The following is a 20,859-nucleotide window of genomic DNA, read 5'->3' on the forward strand; positions in this document are numbered from 1 at the left end:
TTGTTTCTTTATCATTTGGTTTTTTTAGATTCCATAGATAAGTGAAATCATATGGTATTTGTCTTTCTCTGTCTGACTTATTTCACTTAGCATGATATCCTCTAAGTCAAGCCACGTTTTGCGAATGGTGAGATCTCATTCCTTGGTACGGCTGAGTAGTGCATTCGATCGCAGGGCTCATGTGGTGGTTCCAAGCATCTGCCATGGGGGCTGCCCTTCCCCATGTCAGTGACCTTCCCCCAGGTCAATGGCCAACTCGGAATTTCCCCCAAGGATGCCTCTTTCCTAAAGCTCATTTCTTTGCTCTCCTGGCTGGCTCACCAATTACTAGTTTGTAATCTGGGGAGCTTCCTGGGTGCAGTCTGAAATAGCTCCTTTGCCCCCATACACAGAGGGCAAGGAGAGATCGAAGAAGAAGGCGGCAGACCACTTCAGATCGTTGTGTGGCAGCTTCAATAAGCGAGGGAAATGACATACGAGGCTTGTCTTGAGCAGCCGTAAGACAAGTAGACCTCCACACCCACCGACCAGAATCCTAAAAGTTTATATAGAGGTTTTAACTGGATTCAGCCACATACACTGTCCAGATGGTCTCAATAACACATTACTCTCTCAAGGCTTTGTCCTTGGAACAGTTCCCGCTGTGGAAACAGTGGGCAGAATGTACATCCCAAGGACAGGGGAGGGGTTAAGGAGCCTCCAATTGCCTGGGTCCAGCTTGAGGATCAACTGGTGGTCGTGTCCTCTCGATGACCTCCTCCAACACACACACACACACACACACACACACACACGCACTTCCTTTCTCCTTCTGGCTTTATATTCCCTTCAACATTCATTACTAATATTACATATTTTACTTATATTTTATAATGAAATACTATATATTTTCTTTATCCTCTCTATTGTCTGCCTCTTCCACAAGGGTGTAAGTTCCAGAAGGATGGGGTATTTTCCCTTTGTTCCTGAAAGAGTTCCCAGCACATCGTAGGCACTCAACAAAGACTTGTTAAAGTCATATGAGGGGGCTGGGTACACTTCAGGGGTTTATCTTCTATTCCCACCGATGATGATCTGATCTGAAGGTTTGGGTCAAAAGGGGTAAAAACACAAAGGAGAGGAAAGAGAAAGTAACAGGAGAGTGGAGCAGTGTGAAAATAGTCCCCTTTTCCTTACAAACAAGACCGTAGCCACCCACAGCATGAGCCGCTGTCACCAGGCACTGTGGGACTGTTCCCGTCAGTACTTCCAATGTGCTGCCGTGAGGGGCTTTGCTCCGAGAAAATTACCTCAAAGCAGTATCCAGCGTAGCATCGTGTTTGACATTAAAAATCATTGGTGTGGCCAATTTGGTATTAGCTGAAGTAAAATGGAATTTCACACACTCCTACTGGCTGAGGGATGAAAACAAACGGTGGTTTTAACAATAAGTACTTCTGTAAATTGAAAGTTAAAGAATTTTATAAGTATAGAGCCCAATCCAATATATATTCAGCACAGAATGATAAAGACACCGGCCTTGCCAAGGACTGAGTCTAGCTTTGGCTCCCACTTTCGGCAACAGGTAAGGCCCCCATCTCCTGACATAACAATTCAGCTGAGTCTACCCCCACGACTGTAATGTTCTTTTTTCTTTCAAAGGATCAAATTAAACAAGACCAGTTAATTCATTAATACCTGGAGTGTCCGGAAATTTGATAAATGAGCTGAGACTGATCTTAGAATTTGTGATAAGATGTGGGCAGGTTTATGTCCTGTCAAAATGTGGTCTACACATACGATGGAATATTATTCAGCCTTAAAAAGGCAGTTCTAATACACGCTCCAGCATGGAGGGGACTTTGAAGACCTTATGCTAGGTGAAGTAAATCAGACACGAAAGGACAAATATTGTGTGATTTCACTTATATGAGCTTCCTAGAATAAGCAAATTCATAGAAAGTGGAATAGGGGTCACCAGAGGCTCACGGAGGGAGGAATGGGGAGTTACTGGGTACAGAGTTTTTGTTAGGGATGACGAAAGTTTCTAGAAATGGATAGGAGGTAGCACTTGCACAACTCTGTGAGTGTACTAATGCCACTGAATTGTACCCTTACTATGTTTAAAAAGACATGTTTCATGTAATGCATATTTTACTGCAATAAAATAATCCCCTCCTCCACAAAAAGAAAAAAAAAACATTCCAGGACACAGCCAATGAATTAGTCCCACTTCAGTACATTCCCATTCTCTAAAAGTTGGGTTGTTAACAGAGGACACAGCTTTTTTCAATGAGAATCATTTATTAAGTTTCCTTTATCAAGAAATGTACCATCTTCCACTTGGCTTTGAGGAAGCTTGAAATGTGTACGTTTCATGCATTGTAGTGAGTTAGTATTGCTAGGAATTAGAGATTTGCGAGACAAGAGCTAATTGCTGGGCCCAAAAGGGGCTCCCTGCTGGACTGTCGGCCCTCCTTGGCAGGAGCCAGGCCTGCCACTTACCTACCCACTCTCCGGGAGCGGAGCTGCTTGCAGAGCACAGTAATCGTGTGTCAAATGAATGGGGACCCCGGGCTTGGGTGTCCTTCTCTTCCCTCACCCCCAGCTCACATCTCTGTAGGTTTCAACTGCCATGCAATTCACCAATCGGCTGTTACCCCTTCCAAAGACAACAGCAGAGCCCAGAGACACACATTTTCCTCATCTACAGAAACGGCGGTATCGGCGTAGACCGTCTGACATTGTGATGGATGGGGGCTTGGGGGGACAGAGAAGGTCTGGGGCTGGTTCTGGCCAGAGGATGTCTGCTTGGCTGCCTCCTCTGGCCGACCTTGCCTGCCTCCAGGGTAAGAATGAGTGATCGCTCTGCGTGGAGGCTCTGCTGCGAGGCTTGAGCCCTGCAGCCCTTCAGGACGTGGGGGGAGAGGGCTCGTTTAGAGTAGGAAGCCCAGGGCAGGGCTGCTATGGTTTGCTGCAGCCGCCTGCCCACACTCTGGCCTTTGCAATGAGTCACCACCAGCCTTTACACGGTCTCTGGGCACTGAGGTATGCTGGCCTCTGTTTGAGGTACACAGCAGATATTGCTTCTCCAACGGAGAGTTAGAGGTAAACAAATAGATGGGATTTCTCCCCAGTAGAAGGCAGCCAAGATGATGAATGGCGGAATTAAGAATCATCGGTATTATTTACGATCCTGGTACAAAGCCTTGACAGCAATCCGTGCAGTCTTCACATGCTTGCAACTTATATTTAGAAAATAAACAACAGAAGAACAGGGAGTTGAATAACATCCGAAAAGTAAAGAAGAAACTTTTCCCCAACTCCACGTCAAAAATTAGACCCTGGGTGATCATTTCTCCTCTGGCTGCACAGCCTATGATTAGCCATTAAAGAAGAGCCTGCATTTCACCCATGTGCTCATCAAAAATGAATCTACATTTCCTGGTTGTTTTCTGAATGCTTATAAAAATATCATTTGCACAAGCCGTTTTAGAAGTCATCGTTTTATGCTGCACTTAAAACTTCTTCTTCCCTTCAGTTTTAGGTTCATGCACAGATGTTAGTCCAAATGATTTCATCTGACTTCTAACAATCTTGCTCGGCTTTCTGCAACCTCCCCTTCCCTCCTCTGTCCTGGAAACTGAGGAAATGCTAGCCTAGATGGGGAGCCAGAGGAATTCGCTGAGTGCTATCGGAAGGCAGCGAAATTGTGTCCTGGAACGAGCCATGTGGTGACCGAGGAGGAAAAGACCATAGCTTCTCCTGACGTATTGTTCTATTACCTCTCAATTGTTTTCACTTTCTGTCCTTCCTTCTCTCCCTGGCTTTAACCTGGAAGTCCCTGGACTTTGACACTCTCGTGGATAACATTTCTGTGGATCCTGTGACAGGGGACCTTTGGGTTGGATGCCATCCCAATGGCATGAAGATCTTTTTCTACGACTCGGAGAATCCTCCCGGTTCAGAGGTTAGTTTGAAAAATGCATCAGCTCAGCGACCTTATTCCCCGCTGTTTCTCAGTTGGAAACACAAATCTCAATTATGTGTGCAAATATGAGGAGGGACGCGGAGAGATGATCCAGATGATGAGATAGAAAAAGGAGTTTGACTTTGGGTGGCATTCTAGTCCGAGTCTAGGCAGGAGACAGATGGTACATTTAAATTGGGTAGTTTGAGGGGATTGAATAAGGGCACTCTCTACAAAGGTGCGTGTAAGGAAATGAACAGAAGATACTGCATTACCCCAGGGCTAGCAAGGGAGGCAGGAAATGGTTACCAGAAAGCAGAATGAGAGGAGAGCTGAGTGTGGAGAGGGTCCTCTGAGGGGAACCTGGCCTCTGGTTGGGGGACGTAGACAACCAGTGGGGACCCTGCAGGGAGGAAGCCTGGAACAAACACCCTACCTCCCTCTCAGTCCTCCCATTCCCCTGCTGCTGCTGCTCCTTGGCCGACCCTGACCCAGAGCTGGGGGACCAGGAGGACTTCCTAGTAGGCTTTCGGAAGAGTCTCAGCAGAGTGGAAGGCAGGGCTAGGGTAGCCAGCACTAGCCTGGGGTCCCTAACTGTACTTCAATAATGAGTTTCTTCAACTTGGGAATTCACAAGAGTTTAAAAAACGGAATGTACCACAGTGCTATGGTCTAATCATTTGTTTGCTACTTGCCTTTCCTTTTACCCCCTCTTCCCGTGTGTCAGTATGTGCACAAGTTAATTCAGCGCACCTGTCCTAACGTGCAAGCGGCCATTCTCTCCAGACCTTCCCTGCAGAGTGGGAAGACCAGTCACTTGCTGGGATCGTTTTGGTTTAAAAGACCTTTCCTTCCATCTTAGTTATGGTACCCAAAGACCCCATTTGTGTTCATGGTCTTTCCTGGGCAGACTATTTTGGCAGTGCAAACAAAAATTCGAAATTGAACATTTACTCTGACTCCTCTGAGGTTTTCTATTTTGAGTTTTTCAGTATGTATTTTTTATACTTGTTATGTTAAATAACGATACAATTTTTGACATAGTTTACTGCTATGAATTCTTTTTAAAGCTTAGTTTTAAGAGTCAGTCTCATTCCCACCCACCAAAAAAAAATTTTTTTTTAAAGCCCATGTCTCCTAGATTAAATAAACCCCAAACCAAATGTGTATTTCCAATTACTTTATGGCCCTTCATACCCTCTTTTTCTAGGCTTACAGGACAATCGTGATTATGTTTAATGGCAATCCTTTGTGCCTTTTCCTGGTTCATAGCTATTAGGATTGCTGTATAGTCTGTTTAACGGAATTGAAGAAATGTATGCTGTGGCGTGTTCACTGTTCAGAACAGAGCAGAATGTTAGATTCTCATTCGTTCTTGCTTGTTAGCTCCTCTGTGGAACTGAGCTTATTTGCTGTAGCATGGACTTGGTTTGCTGTTCTGGAAAAAGTAGTTCCTTTCTAATGATGGATCTGGTAAGGAATAGCAAAAAGTAATAACAATCCTTTATCTAACGCACGGCCCCACGGAAGAGCGACTGGCTTTTATTAGAAAGGGGCTTACTTAAGTCAAGGTGCGCCATCACCTATCTCCCAGTAAGTAACTACTACGTCTATCTTTTGGGCCGGCTCTTTATTTTTTAAAAAGATATATTTATTTATTTTAGAGAGCGAGAGCGAGAGCGAGAGAGAAGAGAGAGTAAGAGAGTGCACGCACTAGCGGCGGGAGGGGCAGAGGGAAAGAATCTTCCAGCAGACTCCCCGCTGAGCTCATTGCCCCCACGCTGGGCTCCCTGAGATCAGGACCAGAGCCCAAAACTAAGAGTCTGAGGCTTAACAGACTGAGCCACTCAGGCGCCCCTGGGGCTGGCTGTTTTAAAGACATCCTTTTAAAATGCTCCCATTAACCCTTTATATACAGGCACTGGCCCCCTAGTGTGCCATATTTGGTGCTTTTGTATGTTAAGTATCCTTTCTTCCAGACATTGTATTTTATCCTAAAGGCTTAAAAATGATAGGAAGTTAGAGTTGAAAAGAAACTTAATCTAGACCCACGCACCTTGTTCTACAAATGAGAAACAAATGGGAAGAAGGCGAAGATCTGAAACAGCACCCGTCCCTGCCTTACCGGGTGCTCTTCACAGTGCTGTGGGTTATAGCAAACTGCCATTGCGTTGGCCAAGATGGCCACTCAGCTCCTCCCTGCGCTCAGCTTCGCGTGCTCCGACACCGTCGTTAATGACGCGGTCCTACTTCTGCTCACCTAAATGAGGGAAACTGAACTTACAACATCTCGTACGTTTAGAGTTGGAAACTTCAGTTCAGAGGAACAGCTGAGTATGGTACAGAGGTATTTTCTTTTTTAATTGCCAGAATTTAAAAACCAAGATTTAAGGGTAAGCATCCAAATTCCTTGCTTATCTGTAAATACACAAAACTGGCCTGAATTCTAGCATGGCAATAATTTGACTATTCCTGAGTAACAGCTCTCCCCCCCCCATAGTCTATGTGCTACTCACTCCTATTCCTTCCCTAGGCCGGGTAGGCCTGTGTGTCTCTATCCCTGTACGGGAGCACCTGCTTAAAACCTGTCATTTTGCCAATAAAGAAACCAGTGTCTTCTCGAAAGAGTAACTTTGGAACAAAGTATGATTTACCCCCAGGTTTCTCCATATGGAGAAGTGACCCGTCTTTAATGTTATGTTTTTGAATGATTTTAAAAGAAATAGCAGGCTAACGTTATTTCTTTGATAGGTGATCCGAATTCAGGACATTTTAACAGAAGAACCCAAAGTTACACTGGTTTATGCAGAAAATGGTACAGTGTTGCAAGGAAGTACGGTGGCGTCTGTGTACAAAGGGAAACTGCTGGTCGGCACCGTGTTCCACAAAGCTCTTTACTGCGAACCCTAGCAGGTCGATCTGCCCCCGTGCCACGGACGCTGTGAGCCCAGCATTTCAACCGCTTGCCACATCTCCGGGGCCACAGTGATCTCATCTGAATAGTGAATCCTGACCCTGCATTTGGACATCTGGAAGGATGAAAGTGCTGTGTAACTGGGAACACAATCAACGCATAAGGCTTTTTTGAAAGTACACTAGCGATACTCGAAAACCCCATTTACAATAAAAATCCTATCAATAAAATGGCTAAAATTGCCGTGTCAGTTGTCAGGCCTTAAACCATTTAACTGTGTGTGATCCAAATGTACTTTCCCCACAACGTGTGTTGCCTGGGAGCACACGAGCCGAGCGCTGCCTTGCTGAATCTTGTTCAGGAAACAGAGCAGCAGGACGATCTCACCAGTCCTTGCAGCCTGCAGTCCTCACTCAGCCGCTCCGGTTCACCTGCTGGGAAACTAGAGGAGACCCACAAAGTTCCCTCAGCTCCAGGCACCCCTCCTTAGCAAAGCCATCAGACATCCCGGCACAGTCTGATTCCCTTTTCCCCTTCTCTGTAGGGCTTTCTCAGTACATAGAAACCTAAATGACCCCCATTTCTCCCTTTATTCTCACTTAATTCTCTGGTAGCGATGACATGTAGGAAAATCTTAACATTCTTGGGAGTCTCTGGTATCTCAGCATAAGCTGTATGTTTTAGTCGATTTGACCCAGTGAAAAGAAGTTTGTTCGCTTCAGTGATTGAAGACAGACTGAAGCCCATAATGGATTCAGGTAAAGCTAAATGTCCCCAAAGATAGTATTGTTGTTACAAGTGGTGGTGGTGGGGGGTTGTTATTTTTAAGTAGGCTCCACACCCATTGTGGAGCCCAACATGGGGCTTGAACTCACGACCCTGAGACTGAAACCTGGGCTGAGATCAAGAGTGGGACGCTAACTAAGCCACGCAGGGCTCTCCTCACCCCCTGCTTCCCCCCCCCATTGTAACTTGCAGGGGAGGCTTAGAAGAAAACAGTAGAAAGGCAAACAAAAACATGAAAAAAATCAACAGTCTTGGCCTATTTTCTGAGGGACGGACGTGATTAGGAAGAAGAGATGACTTTTGTCATTTTCTTATAAAAGCTGGTATGAAAAGGTTACCTGTCTTTGTCTCTTTTGAAAGTATGGCTTCCAGGCCAGATGATTTCTTTGGGGTGCTAAAGGCAGTCACGTTGGAAACAAAGTTCTTCTAAGGCACTTGCCACGATGACGTTCTGGCATTTGGGAAAAATGGTTTGCTGATAAATTGAGAACTATCAACATTTTAAGGCTACTAACTTAAAGTAATAAATGGGAACATTTTGTTTGGATCAAAAAACACTTCCCTTGTATCAAATGAGAGTTATTTTAGTCACAATTTCAGCATAATATCACGTGCCCAAGAGTGCTCAATTATTCAGTGATGCTGTTCACAGCCCTTGAAGCTGGGTTTTCTGAAATACTGTTTTGAGATCATCGATGGCTATTGGGCTTATGTTGAAAAAACCCCCATATTTTTTTAAAAAAGAGTTGCTTGATATCATCTTGTTCTTGACAGAATAAGCAAATTCTAGAGAAAGACAATTATCATATGGTTTCTCTCACTTATGGAACATAAGAACTAGGAAGATCGGTAGGAGAAGAAAGGGATAAAGAAAGGGGGGGTAATCAGAAGGGGGAATGAAGCATGTGAGACTATGGACTCTGAGAAACAAACTGAGGGCTTCAGAGGGGAGGGGGGTGGGGGAATGGGATAGACCGGTGATGGGTAGTAAGGAGGGCACATATTGCATGGTGCACTGGGTGTTATACACAACTAATGAATCATCGAGCCTTACATCAGAAACCAGGGATGTACTGTATGGTGACTAACATAATAAAAAATATGATTATAATAAAAAAAAGTAATAAGCAAATTCTGCCCCAACCCACCGAACAGGAAAAGCAAGCAAGCTATTCAGTTAGACACAGCGTATGCTCGAGATCACGCAAGGAGGGACACACACTTCCCCTCAGTGAGGGGTTTCATAACCCGCTCGAGGAGAACAACCAGCTTACTTCAGTTATTTTTTGCTGAAGGTTTAGTCACAGATCAATTATGGTTCGTGTGTGTTTGTGTGTGTGCACGTGTGAGAGAGGGAGGGAGAGAGAGGGAGAGAAATTAATATCTCTCATTTGTTATATTCAAGTCTTCAGAACATTGAAGGTTTTAGAAATCAAACTGCTGCGAAGAACCCGGTCCTGTGGGCCGGCCTGCCCCGTGCTTGCCCCATGCTGGGGGAGGCCGGCTGTCGAATGCATTTGTCACAGATCCTTGCAGGCCTGACAGGTATCCGCGATGCGCTCCGGGACCTGAAGGCCCCGGGGGAGGGAGCTTCTGGTGGAGAATCTTCCACTTTCTGGCCAGTTCCATAACTGTGCTTTCGTATGTAATGCTAGCTGCCAATTTACACTTTATCAGGGCTAAAACTTATTTTTAGTTTCATTTCCATGGAAAAAGTGCACTTTGCTCTTGATTGATAGATGTATGACAGTTAATACAGGTTTACCCAGTCAAGGCTTGTTTAGTTGAAGGTGAAAATGGAAGAGGGGGAAAAAAAACCAACCAGCCTACTCCGACAGATGTCCGTATTTCTCTTTTTATTGCATTCGTTGTCTAACAACAATACTCATTGGCAAGAAATTTATTTACACTGACAAATTAAATTTAATCACAGGTATTTTTAGATTGGTCAGAAAACAGAGGACCATTGTGATAGTTTGCTTTGAACGCCTCTGAAAACCGAAGAGTAAGAAATGTCGCTTGAAATGGAACAATCTAGAGAAGTACGTATTAACCAAGCACAAGAGAACAATTCAGACGTGGCACTACTGTCTCTTCCATGCAAATGATCAGACACCAAAATGTACAAATCAAAAGTTTCAGATAACATGCTATCCATACTTGTTGGACTTAAAATGGTTTTTCAAACAACTCTTTTCCTTTAGTGATATAGAACGAAAGGTTAAAATAAATCAATGTCTTACAATGGAAAGGAACTCATTCTCTCTCGTTTCTTTTTTCAGCTGGTCGGTTTTGTTAGTGATACGTAGCAGGCGTACTAGTGGTTTAATTGCAACACCATTAAAAAATACAAAAGCAGTAGTGGTGACCATAAATAATATTAAGGAAAACATATACGTATATATATACACATATATATATATTTAAGGGGTTTTACAAAACACTAACTAAATCTGATGTTGTTGGGAGGCGTTATCGAGCTGGCGTGCCTATTAATTCCTGCTTTTCAAGGTAATTTAACTATTTGTGGCCAATCGTTCTTTCACGGATGAAAGAGTAAATCCTTCAAAGAAACCCTGGGTGTGTGGATAAAATAGCTGCAAGAAAGAGAAATGTACGCCTTCCAACAACATACTCACACTCACATCCACTTGCACTGTATTTGGCAATGACCTAACCGTGCCGTCACTCCACAAAAGAAGTAAATAAATGATCATGGGATGGCAACAGCGCCATCAGAGAGCCAGTAGTTAGTGACGTAAGCATCACAGCTACCAGATACGTCACTGCGGAGCACGAGCGAATGCACGAGAACACGCGGTGCAATTTTTAGCCAAGGAGACTGCGGTCCGCAGTTGAAAATGCCCAAAGCTGCATAAATTTCTGAGGTTCGACTCAGCCATGTGCAATCTTGACATCAAAGCATTAACCAAACATTTGAGGAAACTTTATCTTACTAAAATACCAAGTATCTAATAAATCAATTTTACCAAAATATATAAACATGTAGAAGGATAAGTGCATTTAGTAGAAATACTTACATTAAAAAAATCTCTTAAAATCTTATGAGCCATTCAATGTATACACACACAGAAAGTGGCAATAAGGCTATGATTACTGCTTGGGGTCCTAACTGACATTACCAAGTTCCATATACAATATATATATATATATATATATTTTATGCAGTGTGATTGCAGAGTGTGTATGTGTGTACATGTAAGGTGGGAATATATTCACACATAGGTAGTTCTGTACGTCTACACACGCGGCATGCACATTATTGAGATGTTGCCTCTGGTTCTCTTATGTGTTACCTCCTATTCATTCTTGAATCTCTACCAGTTTGGGGCTTGGAATGGGGCCAAGGCTTGGCAATCATCCCGTTTCGGTCCTTCCCCACTCTCCAGATCTGGAAGCAGGTCACAGGCTGTGTCTGATCCACACCACGCATGTATGTGAGCTTTGGTCACCACTGTTCCCTCGACACATCCACACAGACGCTCACACACAATCACTGAAAGACCCTCTGTTTTTTACCCTAAGGTAGAACTTGAGGCTTTTATTTTCCAGGGGAAAATTGATCCTGTAAGCTTTTTCTTTGCCCTCTGACCTCCTGGTGGGATCAATTCTACGTTGCTACTAGAAGTTCTTCCAATACTACTGGTGTACTGTCTAGTATGATTTTTTTCCCCCAGTGCTTTGGACCAAGACTAAATTTCCTGAGACTTTAAATACCTAAGATAAATATAAAAACAAAAATCTGCCTACATACCCAGGCTGTTTTTCAGGAATGAGTCACTGAAACACATTCATATTTCTTATACCACGGCTTTCTTTTGAGGACTGACTGCCCACCCTCATTATCAGAAGGAAAACAATTCTAGTGGAAAATATGCACAGTTAATTTCTGGACTTCATCCTTCGGTGCTTAATTTCAGAATAGTAGATGGGTAGATCCTTGATTAAAGGTACATTTGAAAAGATATTTTTAAAAACCCTGGGCTTTTCATTTCCATTTTACCTTCCCTTCAGAAAGCACTGAGGACTTAGTATTAAGTAGGTGACACGCCCTGTAGTGACTGCTGTCCACCAGAGTGAAATGCCCCTCACCAGGGCCCTACTGGGACAGAAAATCTGGTTGCTCAAATGGAATTTGGTAATTCTTAAATATGTCAATGTAATGAGGAGCTACGACACCTCCAAAGTATAAACATTTCTTCTAGAACTATTGGGACATCTCCCTTTAGAATCTTCAAACACTGGGTTTCTTCTCTTGAAGCTTGGTCTATAGAACCTTTAACATTTATAAATGAGTTAGAATATCCATATAAACGCAATTTTTTATTTACCTTTTAAAATATAATTTTAAAGCACATGTTAATCCTATTACACAAAGAACCTAGGCGAGAATTTTTTGTCTTCAGCAAAAACCATAAAGGTTAATTAAGGTGCCAGGTCCAACAACCTGTGACTGTTTTTGTAGCTCGGGCCTGGGACAGCATATGTTTCGGGGCCAGGGATGACACAGGATGAAAGGCAGCAGCAAGGGTTAATTTGGCTCCTCCCCTGTCCTCTTGCCACTTCGTTTGCAACAACAACAAAGAAGCCCAGAGCAGGTGGTCCCACTTCATGCCCCTTGAAAGCGAAGTTCGGAATGAGCACTAGCATACTGCAGTCATGAACCATTGTGGGTTAAAAATACTTTTATGATGTTGAGGGCCGGAAATCCATGTCAACCCCAATTAAAGGAGGATAACATAGAATGATACATTTATTGTCATGAAATTAATGGTGGACTTCATCAATGTGTCCAAATGGGCAAAATTAGGTTTCTGCCCTAATGTATCACTCTGAAGCACACCTCGGATTCAGGCAAAAAAAAAAAAAAAAAAGAATGAGAAAAGTGTTACATAAACTGTGAGTTACTTTAAGGGAGATGGTCTTAAATCAAGTAATCTGTTATAAAAACTGAAGTCCTTTAATGGAAAACTCTGTCCCAGACATTCAGCTCATACAATGTTCCCTGTCTACAGCTTGGCCTCACCACACATTCCCTAACCCCCAAAGCATTACCTACACCCCAAAACAATTTGGCTATTGTTAGAGTCATACTGAGCTGTCATTTAGGGAATATAGTTCACAGTAACCAGATATTCCCTTTTTGTTCATTTTCTGATAAATAAAAAACTGCAAAGTCTTTAAGGTTCATGAAGCAACAATTCTACGTGAAACTATAAGGACACCAAAACCACTAGCATTAAAGTAGGAGTTGTTGAAGACACTGGACCCTCGATTAGGCATCATGCATTAGAGTCAAGGAAAGAAATAATATGAAAACAAAATGTTCATAAGTTCTGAGGTCCTGCACTTTGTTTTCATACTCTTTGATCAATCCGTTTACATTTTATCCTTGGCTGGACAGTCAAATCAAGTGCCTTTTACGATTTCAGCAGTTTTTAAAGTAATAATATTAAAATAACTCATTAAGACCTAAAATCACTGTAACTTAACTTAAAAAATCAAAATAGTTATAATACAAACTAAGTGATTTGAGGAATAAGAATTTGATTTATAATATTTTCAGTTGGTCATTGGTCTAAACATTGGAAATGTACAAATGAAGTTCAAGAACAATACTTCTAAGACACTAAAGAAAATGCAAAATAATAGAGATCATAAATTATGTGCAGAGACTGAGACTTATAGACATTTCCAGTATATACATCCATTTTAAATATTACCAAAGTGTAAACATAACTTAAGATAATCATCCTCTATTTCCACTCTTAAAATGAAGACAGAGCAAAACTTCCAGTGTGATCCAGATCACTTTTTCCCCCCAAAGATAAGCAAAAATGGCAAAAAATTTACAATAGCAAGCACTAGTATTACCAGATTTTGACTAATTTAGTGTTTTAGTATTAGAGAAGATCTGAATTTTGTAGTTCCTTGTTTCTCATGATATTAATAAACAGCAAAGCACCACACATCTCAAATAATAATAGTATCCAGTACGGCAGTTCCATTACACACACAAGATGAAGATAGTCAGGAAAACATATATAGTGACTCTGATAATTGCAAAACGCGATGCTACTTTACGTCAATGTTTCTGAGCATTGAATGAATGATCGGTCCTAGGGACAAAAGGATTGAAATAAAACAGATAATACTCTGTCACTAAAAAGGAAACAGGCCTGAGGGAAAGACAGGATTATAAGTTTCTAGTTAAGCCAAATTCAGATTTCAGGTATTCAGGCAAACAAAAAACAAAAAAAAAAAAAAGAAAGAAAAAGAAAAAAAAATTAAGTTAAAAAAAAAGTCACAATGTCCAAAATACAAGATGGCGCCCCTTTACATTATCTGTTACCTGTAATCTTCAAAGAACTTCCCCCAAGCTCTGTGTACACAACCTTTCCAGTGTATGATAATGGACAGAGACCCCCTTACCATGTGGTAAAAGGAAGTAAAACACTAGCTGAAGATTCGTCTGGCCTCAACTCTTATTTTGAAACTCATCCCTTGGAAAGTGGATGACCTCATATGTACAGCCAATGCAGCAGAGGCAACCAGAAACATGAGCATAAAGAGCAAAACAACATCAAACAACAACCGATCATTTGAAGTTTCTCAAGATGAGTTTTCTCCTCCTTCTGCCCTGGTCTCCTATGCTTGAATTAGTCGGATGAAATACTGAAATCCTTCATATACTGGCTTTAAAATAAGCATAACGGTCTCTGCTGGCAGACTGTATCCTGTGAACTCTCTTAAAACAAACTTTAACTGTAACATGGAAATCTCTGAAGAATGAAAAAGAATGGCTCAGAAAAGCCATTCAAAACATCTCTAAAATCTGTCAGCTCTCCTTTACGGGAACATTCCGTGTGCTCAATAAAATTGCTTCTCTGGTTGAACGTTACTCAAATCTAAATTTTCTCTAACCGGTATATTTCTATTTTTCTTAAAAGTACATTTGTTAAAACACTAACTGAGGCCACTTGGGAAATCTTAAGTAGAAAATATGTGACAAGTTCCTGATTGTGTCACAGTCAGGCTGAAGACTAGCCAGAATGTTCCCCAGGAGAGGAAACCTGAAAATGTTGGTTTCCTTAAAAATCAATTTCCTGTTCAATTTGTTGGGGAAAAAAGGAACTACGTTATGTGTGTCGGTGTCGCTGAACTACTGAACACGCAGCGGGAGCAAAGTAAACAACGGATCCCCATATCCCGCGGCTGCATTAATGTCTGATTTTTTCCTCTGTTTGGCTCAATCTGGAGGATAAATGTTACCCTCAGAACTCCAAGGTAATACCCACATCCACATTCTGAAGGCTTTTGCTTCCTTCTGGGGTTAACGAATAACAAATTCTTCCCTCTCTTTCAGATGCCCGGAACCAGAAGAGTTTGCCTGCCTTTTGCCACCGTACGTAATTATGTGGCAGAGCACCCATGTTTCTACAGTGGGCTTGTCTCACTGTCCAGACGCAAACATGTGGGGGGAAACTCTCCCACACACTGGAGTAGATTTTGGAGCCCTGATCTCATGGCAGAGGGGTGCTCTCGGTCGTGCCATTGCCCGGTTTCAGGATTCCCAGACTGAAAAGTCAGGGCGCTCCACTAACACCACGCGGGTGCGTCATGCTTTTGCTGGGCAGGGTGTCCCTGGTTCCCCCAAGACACAACCCACCCAACGCGACACAAGAGGTTGGTAAGTAAGAGAGAAAAACACAGCCATCTTACATCTTTCACAAACGAGATCCTTGGTTTGGTAATAAACAAAGGTGGCTTGGGAATATTTTCAGGAGGTGAAAATTGAAAGTGTATTCTATTATTGCAGAAAATGCAGTTATGCCGCACACGGTTCCCCAGTCGGCCTCGAGCACATTACCCCTGCCATCAGTTCCTTCGTCCCCCAGAGGAGAGCAGGGCGGGAAGAGGGGAGAGCTGTCTGGGAGGGGGTGTGTGTTACTGCTCGCCGGCACCCTCGGACGCAGCGGTCATCTTTTCTGTCTTTTTAGATTTCCTCTGAATCTGCTCTTGTTCCTTCCTCCTGAGCTTTTCTCTTTGTTTTTCCATCTTCTCTTGAGCCTTCCGAGCCTTCTCTAGAGATACCTTCATTTCCTTGAGTTTTTTTTTGACCACTGCTCGGTCCTGGGATGACGTCATTCCCAGAGCCTAGGAAGTAGAAATTACATAAACAAATTGAACTTGAAAACCAATGACCTCTCTGCTTAGGAAAAGGTTGATATCACAATGTGTTCAGACTCAAGAACTGATTCAAACATAATCAAAGAGGTAAACACCGAGAAAGAGCTGTTTACATTTGCCAAAGATCTCCGTACTTAGGGGCTGAGCTTTTTTTGACCTTGAAGTGCCTAGCACAGTGCACCCTAAACCCCATTAAATACATGCTTTCCAAATTGGTAATTAATGGGTGAAGGAAATAAAAAAGGGGGGGTGTGCTCAATTCTGCTCCTTCAACCCTTGGGCCATAGACATTTACAGGCAAAAGTATTGCTAAACATCAATATTTTTAAAAGCTAGGAGTGGGCACCTGCTGCCATAGAGGGCTCCAAGAAGGGCCGGGAGAACTGAAGTGGCTTCCTTTTTGCCAATGCAGTCATTTACAATGAGGACCAAAAATGTCTTTGGGGCCGGAATGCTCATGTCAGCATGACTAGCCATTCTCTCCCTGTAGGCAGACCTATAAAGGAATCCTGTTAATGAGGAGGTTGCTTAGTGAGCTTGGAATTGAGAATAAGAGGAGTTGGTTGCATACTTTAAATGTTTCATGACCTTCAGAATCAACAGCGGGATGCATCCATCTCCCCAACAGGGACAGCCTTGTCAATGGGGCCTTCATAATCACAGCCTATTGATTGATCTCTAACCTTTTCAAGACTGTCAAGAGATACTCATCTGCCCTTCAGCCCAGCAGGGGGCTGAGGTTGGGGGTGGGGAGTCAAATGTAAGCTCTTTTTGCCCTTTTTCCACAGGGGTGGATCTCTACCCCCCTCACCCCCCCAGTCTCTAAAAGGGACGGACTGGACAGGTGAAATGAGAGTGGGATGGAGCGGGGGAAACATGGCCTGCACATACTTGGGGAATAAAGTTCTGAGGAGAATATCGTCCCACTTTTGGAGAGGTGTGCAGGGAGGAGCAGGGGTGGAGAAGAAATGAATAAAGAAGGAAAGATTCATGGATCTAGGTTTTCACTCTCATGTGGTGAAAGAGTCCACAGTGGCCATTATTACGAGTCCTACTACACAGGAAGTCAGCAGACTTCATACATGGACCACGTGTTGCTGGGTGGAAGCAATGGAGTGGGTCCCTAGCGCTCCTAAGTCAGCAGCTTCCTGTTGGATTCAGAATCCCTGACAACTTCTCAAAACTCGGTTTACTACTCAGAAATGATGCAACGTCCTTCCTGCTGACCACTGATGAGAATTCCCTCTCAGATATGCAGAACGTTCTTGTCTAAGGAAAACATTTTAGGTGCCATGAGCAACACAACTTACACCTGGTAACCTCACACAGAGATATAATTCTTTACCTTAAGTTTATTTCCATCCAACTGCAGGAGTTGCTCGCCAGTGATGTTTTGGGCACTGAATTCAGATACATACTGCTCCAGATTTAGGCTCATTAGCCAGTGGGAAACCTGCTGCACGCTCCATTCATGAACGGCCCGATTCTGACACTGACTGTGTTTGGGAGACTGTCCATCATCAAGGATCTGAGGTAGGAATGTTACGCAGTGTTGTTAAAGGACCAAAATGCTTTGGCTCAGCACGGCTTATTATGCTATCAAACGGAATTTCTTGCCTACTAGAGCCACATTTATCTTTCAACCATAAAATGAATAAGCTAATGGTTCTAGTTTTATGTGTAACACACACACACACGTAGTTATCACCTACATTTTTTTTTTTAATTTGGAAATGTAAAAATTCCCCCAGATAAAGCAGCATTATTTATGTAGGATGTTTACTATTGAAAAATACACTCTGATGTTGCAAGCCTTTACATTAGAACACTCTGGAAAGAGTATGAGATGCAGGAAAGTATTTCATTGATCTCTATATGCAATGCATCACTCTGCGTGTAGCCTCTGATAAGACATTAGAGGTATATAAAAATACATTTAGAAATGTTGAGGTATCTTTCCCTTAGAAGAGGACGGCATTAAGTCCTCAAGCATTGTGAGGGGAAATTTCGCAGCCGTGGTTTCATTTGAGCAGCAAGCAAACCCGGGAGGAAGGCGGGGCAGGTAATGTCCATAATGACTTTAAATAGATGAGTAAAGTGAGGCTCAGCCCATCTACGCTCCGTCTGTCCGGAGCACGCAGCGAGTGACCGGGAGAGCTCAACAGTTTGTGGTTCATTCCCAATCTCGGGCTCTGCCCAAGGCAGAACACCACTTTGAACAACGTAGAGGGCAGCTTGGTTCCTAGAACCTCTAAGCTGAAAGGCGATGAAGGCGATGATAGGTCCGGGAGGAGAGACAGGAGTCACCTCGGGGAACACTGACGAGGGGATGGGGGAAGCCGAGATGAAGGCAGAGGAGGTGGAACAGAATGGACCGTGTCAAGGTAGTGGTGATGGGGGGGGGTCAATTGAGGGACGCGGCAGGTAGACTCTGGTGATCCTCTTGACTCAGAAACATCTCTTCAACTTAGGTACAGACAAGGGCAGAGAGCAAAATGATTTAACACAAGGAAACCCTCCACTACAGACACAAGTATTCTTGTATTGTTTGAGTTTTAAATCATTTTGCAGAGAGAGAAGAGGAGGTTCAAACAATACCACAGCAGCCACCACACGCAGCCCACTGATAGCTCACCTCGTCATCTATCATATCCAGGCTCTGAGTGAGGGAGCAACAAAGGAATCAAAAAGAAAAGTGTTATAGAAACAGGAGACACAACAAACATAGTACAAAGATTTAAAATTAAAATCACACCAGGCCTGAAGAGTATGGGCAGAAAAATTTAAGAGACAAAAAGTTTTATAAAACAAAAATCATGTTAGAGAGAAATAACTTGGGAGCAAATATGTGGAGGAACACAATCTTTATTTACAGTGCTTCTCCTCCTCCCACCCCCTGCCCTAAATAGTGGCATTTCTGTCTTCTCCTTATCTCTTGGAGCATGAAGTCCATCACTCATGTAATTTCCTGTTTCTCTGGAAACACACCGATCTGGGAATTCTTGGCAATGCTAATTTGACCCTGGCTTCTAAATAAGTGATTCTCACCCAGTTTTCCTCCCTTCTCCACTGCAGTGGTTCTCAATGTGGGGCCATGCTCGACTTGGGGTAGGGGTGATGGTGGGAGTAGGGATGATGGTGGGGTAGGGGTGATGGGGGAGTAGGGGTGATGGGGGTAGGGGTGATGGGGGAGTAGGGGTGATGGGGGTCGGGGTGATGGGGGTCGGGGTGGTGGGGGTAGGGGTGATGGGGGAGTAGGGGTGGTGGTGGGGTAGGGGTGATGGTGGGGTAGGGGTGATGGTGGGGTAGGGGTGATGGGGGAGTAGGGGTGATGGGGGGGTAGGGGTGATGGGGGGGTAGGGGTGATGGTGGGGGAGTTGAGGGAGAGAGGGAATGGACTGTCGGTAAACTCCCCTATGATTTCTTAGCTGTTCCTCTTTTTGCTCTCTGGTACCCAGCATCCTCTCCCACCTCCCCTGCTCAGGGTCTTCTCAATGAAGTCAGAGTAAGGTGGAGGAGTTCCCTGGAGAGTTTTCAAGGGGCTCAGAAACAATACTCTGCCTTCTTGTTGAGATAAGAGGGAGAGAAATCATGAAGATTTCACATCAAACATGAAATCATGGTCCCGAAGATTTACATGCAAAATCTACTTAAGAACGTTTTCCTGGCGCTAGGCACTGGGTACAATGGATGACCTGAGAAAGCGGGTCTGTGCGAGCGCCACGAGCGTACCTCATCTGACGACAGCGCTAAGGACTGAGAGAGCCCCGGTGTTTTGGGTTCTGCTCCCAGGCCACTAAGATCTGCCGAACTGGTACTGCTGGGACTGAAGTCATCGTTGAAGGTAAAATTCTGTAAAAATAAATGAAGCTCAGTGTTAAATGAGCACAGTGAGGGGACCGGAAGTAGGTGTATTTGCAAGTCCTAAAAAGGTTCCCTTTAAGTAATCGTCGAAGAAATTCAGATTTGGTTTGGTGATGACCTTCAAGCGGCAGTGGTGAAGAGTACTGTGCCTTTTGCAACTGATAGGGGATTCTGGGCGCTTTCTCCATCAGATGGAAAGATAAGTGTTTTGGAGAAATCATTCTTCAATCCCTCTTCAAGGATACAGCCTTCATTACCCTCAGCAACTGCTCAGAGGAGTAATGTTAATAAGCCTATCTTCTATGACCCTACTCACGATGAGTTAACAGTGCAAGTAAAAATACAAGATGGTGTGGAGAGCCTGAGTTATTAGGAACAGATGGCCATCCATATTAGAAAGGTAGCTTGAGCACCCCCTGGGAAGGATCGCTTGCTGTTGGCCGTGATAAATACCGTGAGAAATGGCAGATCCTCCCGTGGATATAACCTTCAAGATGATGAGTTCTGGGGGAGGTCACAGTCTGACAATACACTAGTAGTTCCATGCTAAAATACAACTCTCACACAGCACCCGCAGAGCACCAAAGAGGCTGCAGAACAGATACTCTCTCCAAATAATCACCTGGGGCTGCTGAAGTTGGGGGTGGTGGTGTAAAAACCAAAAAAACCAAAAAACCAAAAAACAAAAAACTCCCCCAGAACTTCATTAAAATGTTCAGTGGCTATTAAAGTCAAGTAAATTCAGAATGACCACATGGCTGCATTTGTGAAAATATTTTAAACCAAATCTGGAGTCTCTCCAGTACAAGATAATGGTAGAATTATTCAAACTACATTTAGATTTCTCAGATCCAATACTGAAAATGTTTCAAGATCCAAGCAGTCTACTGCTGCCAAAACTTCTTTTGCTAGTAATTCTAGAATGACTGGCTTCCGAGGAACTCTAAGCCCTTGGTCAACACCATCTTGTTCCATATTTCGCTTCCTTAGGAACTGGCCCGTTAGTTTTCCATTAGGTTCCCTTGCCATTGGGTTCAGTCGGTTGTCAAAAATAACTACCATGCCAGAGACTGCCGAATTCAGCTCCAAACAAACCCCAGGGTCTGCGAAAACTTCAGACATGGAGACTAAATCC

The 20,859-nt window shown here is 43.5% G+C and overlaps 2 protein-coding genes across 3 annotated transcripts in view; one reads left to right on the forward strand and one right to left on the reverse strand.

The window, feature by feature from the left end:
* Positions 1–7,104, forward strand: part of PON1 (paraoxonase 1) — a 32,963-nt gene extending 25,859 nt beyond the window's left edge. For both annotated transcript variants that reach the window (XM_008686264.2, XM_008686263.2), the window contains 2 exons: positions 3,821–3,949; positions 6,701–7,104. In XM_008686264.2, coding sequence (XP_008684486.1) covers positions 3,821–3,949; positions 6,701–6,859 — 288 coding nt within the window. In that variant the 3' untranslated portion in view covers positions 6,860–7,104. The remainder of the gene's footprint in view (positions 1–3,820; positions 3,950–6,700) is intronic.
* Positions 7,105–9,488: 2,384 nt separating this feature from the next.
* PPP1R9A (protein phosphatase 1 regulatory subunit 9A) overlaps positions 9,489–20,859 on the reverse strand; it is a 298,537-nt gene continuing 287,166 nt past the window's right edge. The window contains exons 18-21 of the mRNA XM_040644262.1: positions 19,593–19,712; positions 18,496–18,519; positions 17,206–17,388; positions 9,489–15,827 (exon numbers count right to left, since the gene is read on the reverse strand). Of these exons, the coding sequence (XP_040500196.1) occupies positions 15,618–15,827; positions 17,206–17,388; positions 18,496–18,519; positions 19,593–19,712 (537 nt within the window). The 3' untranslated portion in view covers positions 9,489–15,617. The remainder of the gene's footprint in view (positions 15,828–17,205; positions 17,389–18,495; positions 18,520–19,592; positions 19,713–20,859) is intronic.

Source organism: Ursus maritimus, unplaced genomic scaffold (genome assembly GCF_017311325.1).
Source record: "Ursus maritimus isolate PB19 unplaced genomic scaffold, ASM1731132v1 scaffold_3, whole genome shotgun sequence".
Lineage (NCBI taxonomy): Eukaryota > Metazoa > Chordata > Mammalia > Carnivora > Ursidae > Ursus > Ursus maritimus.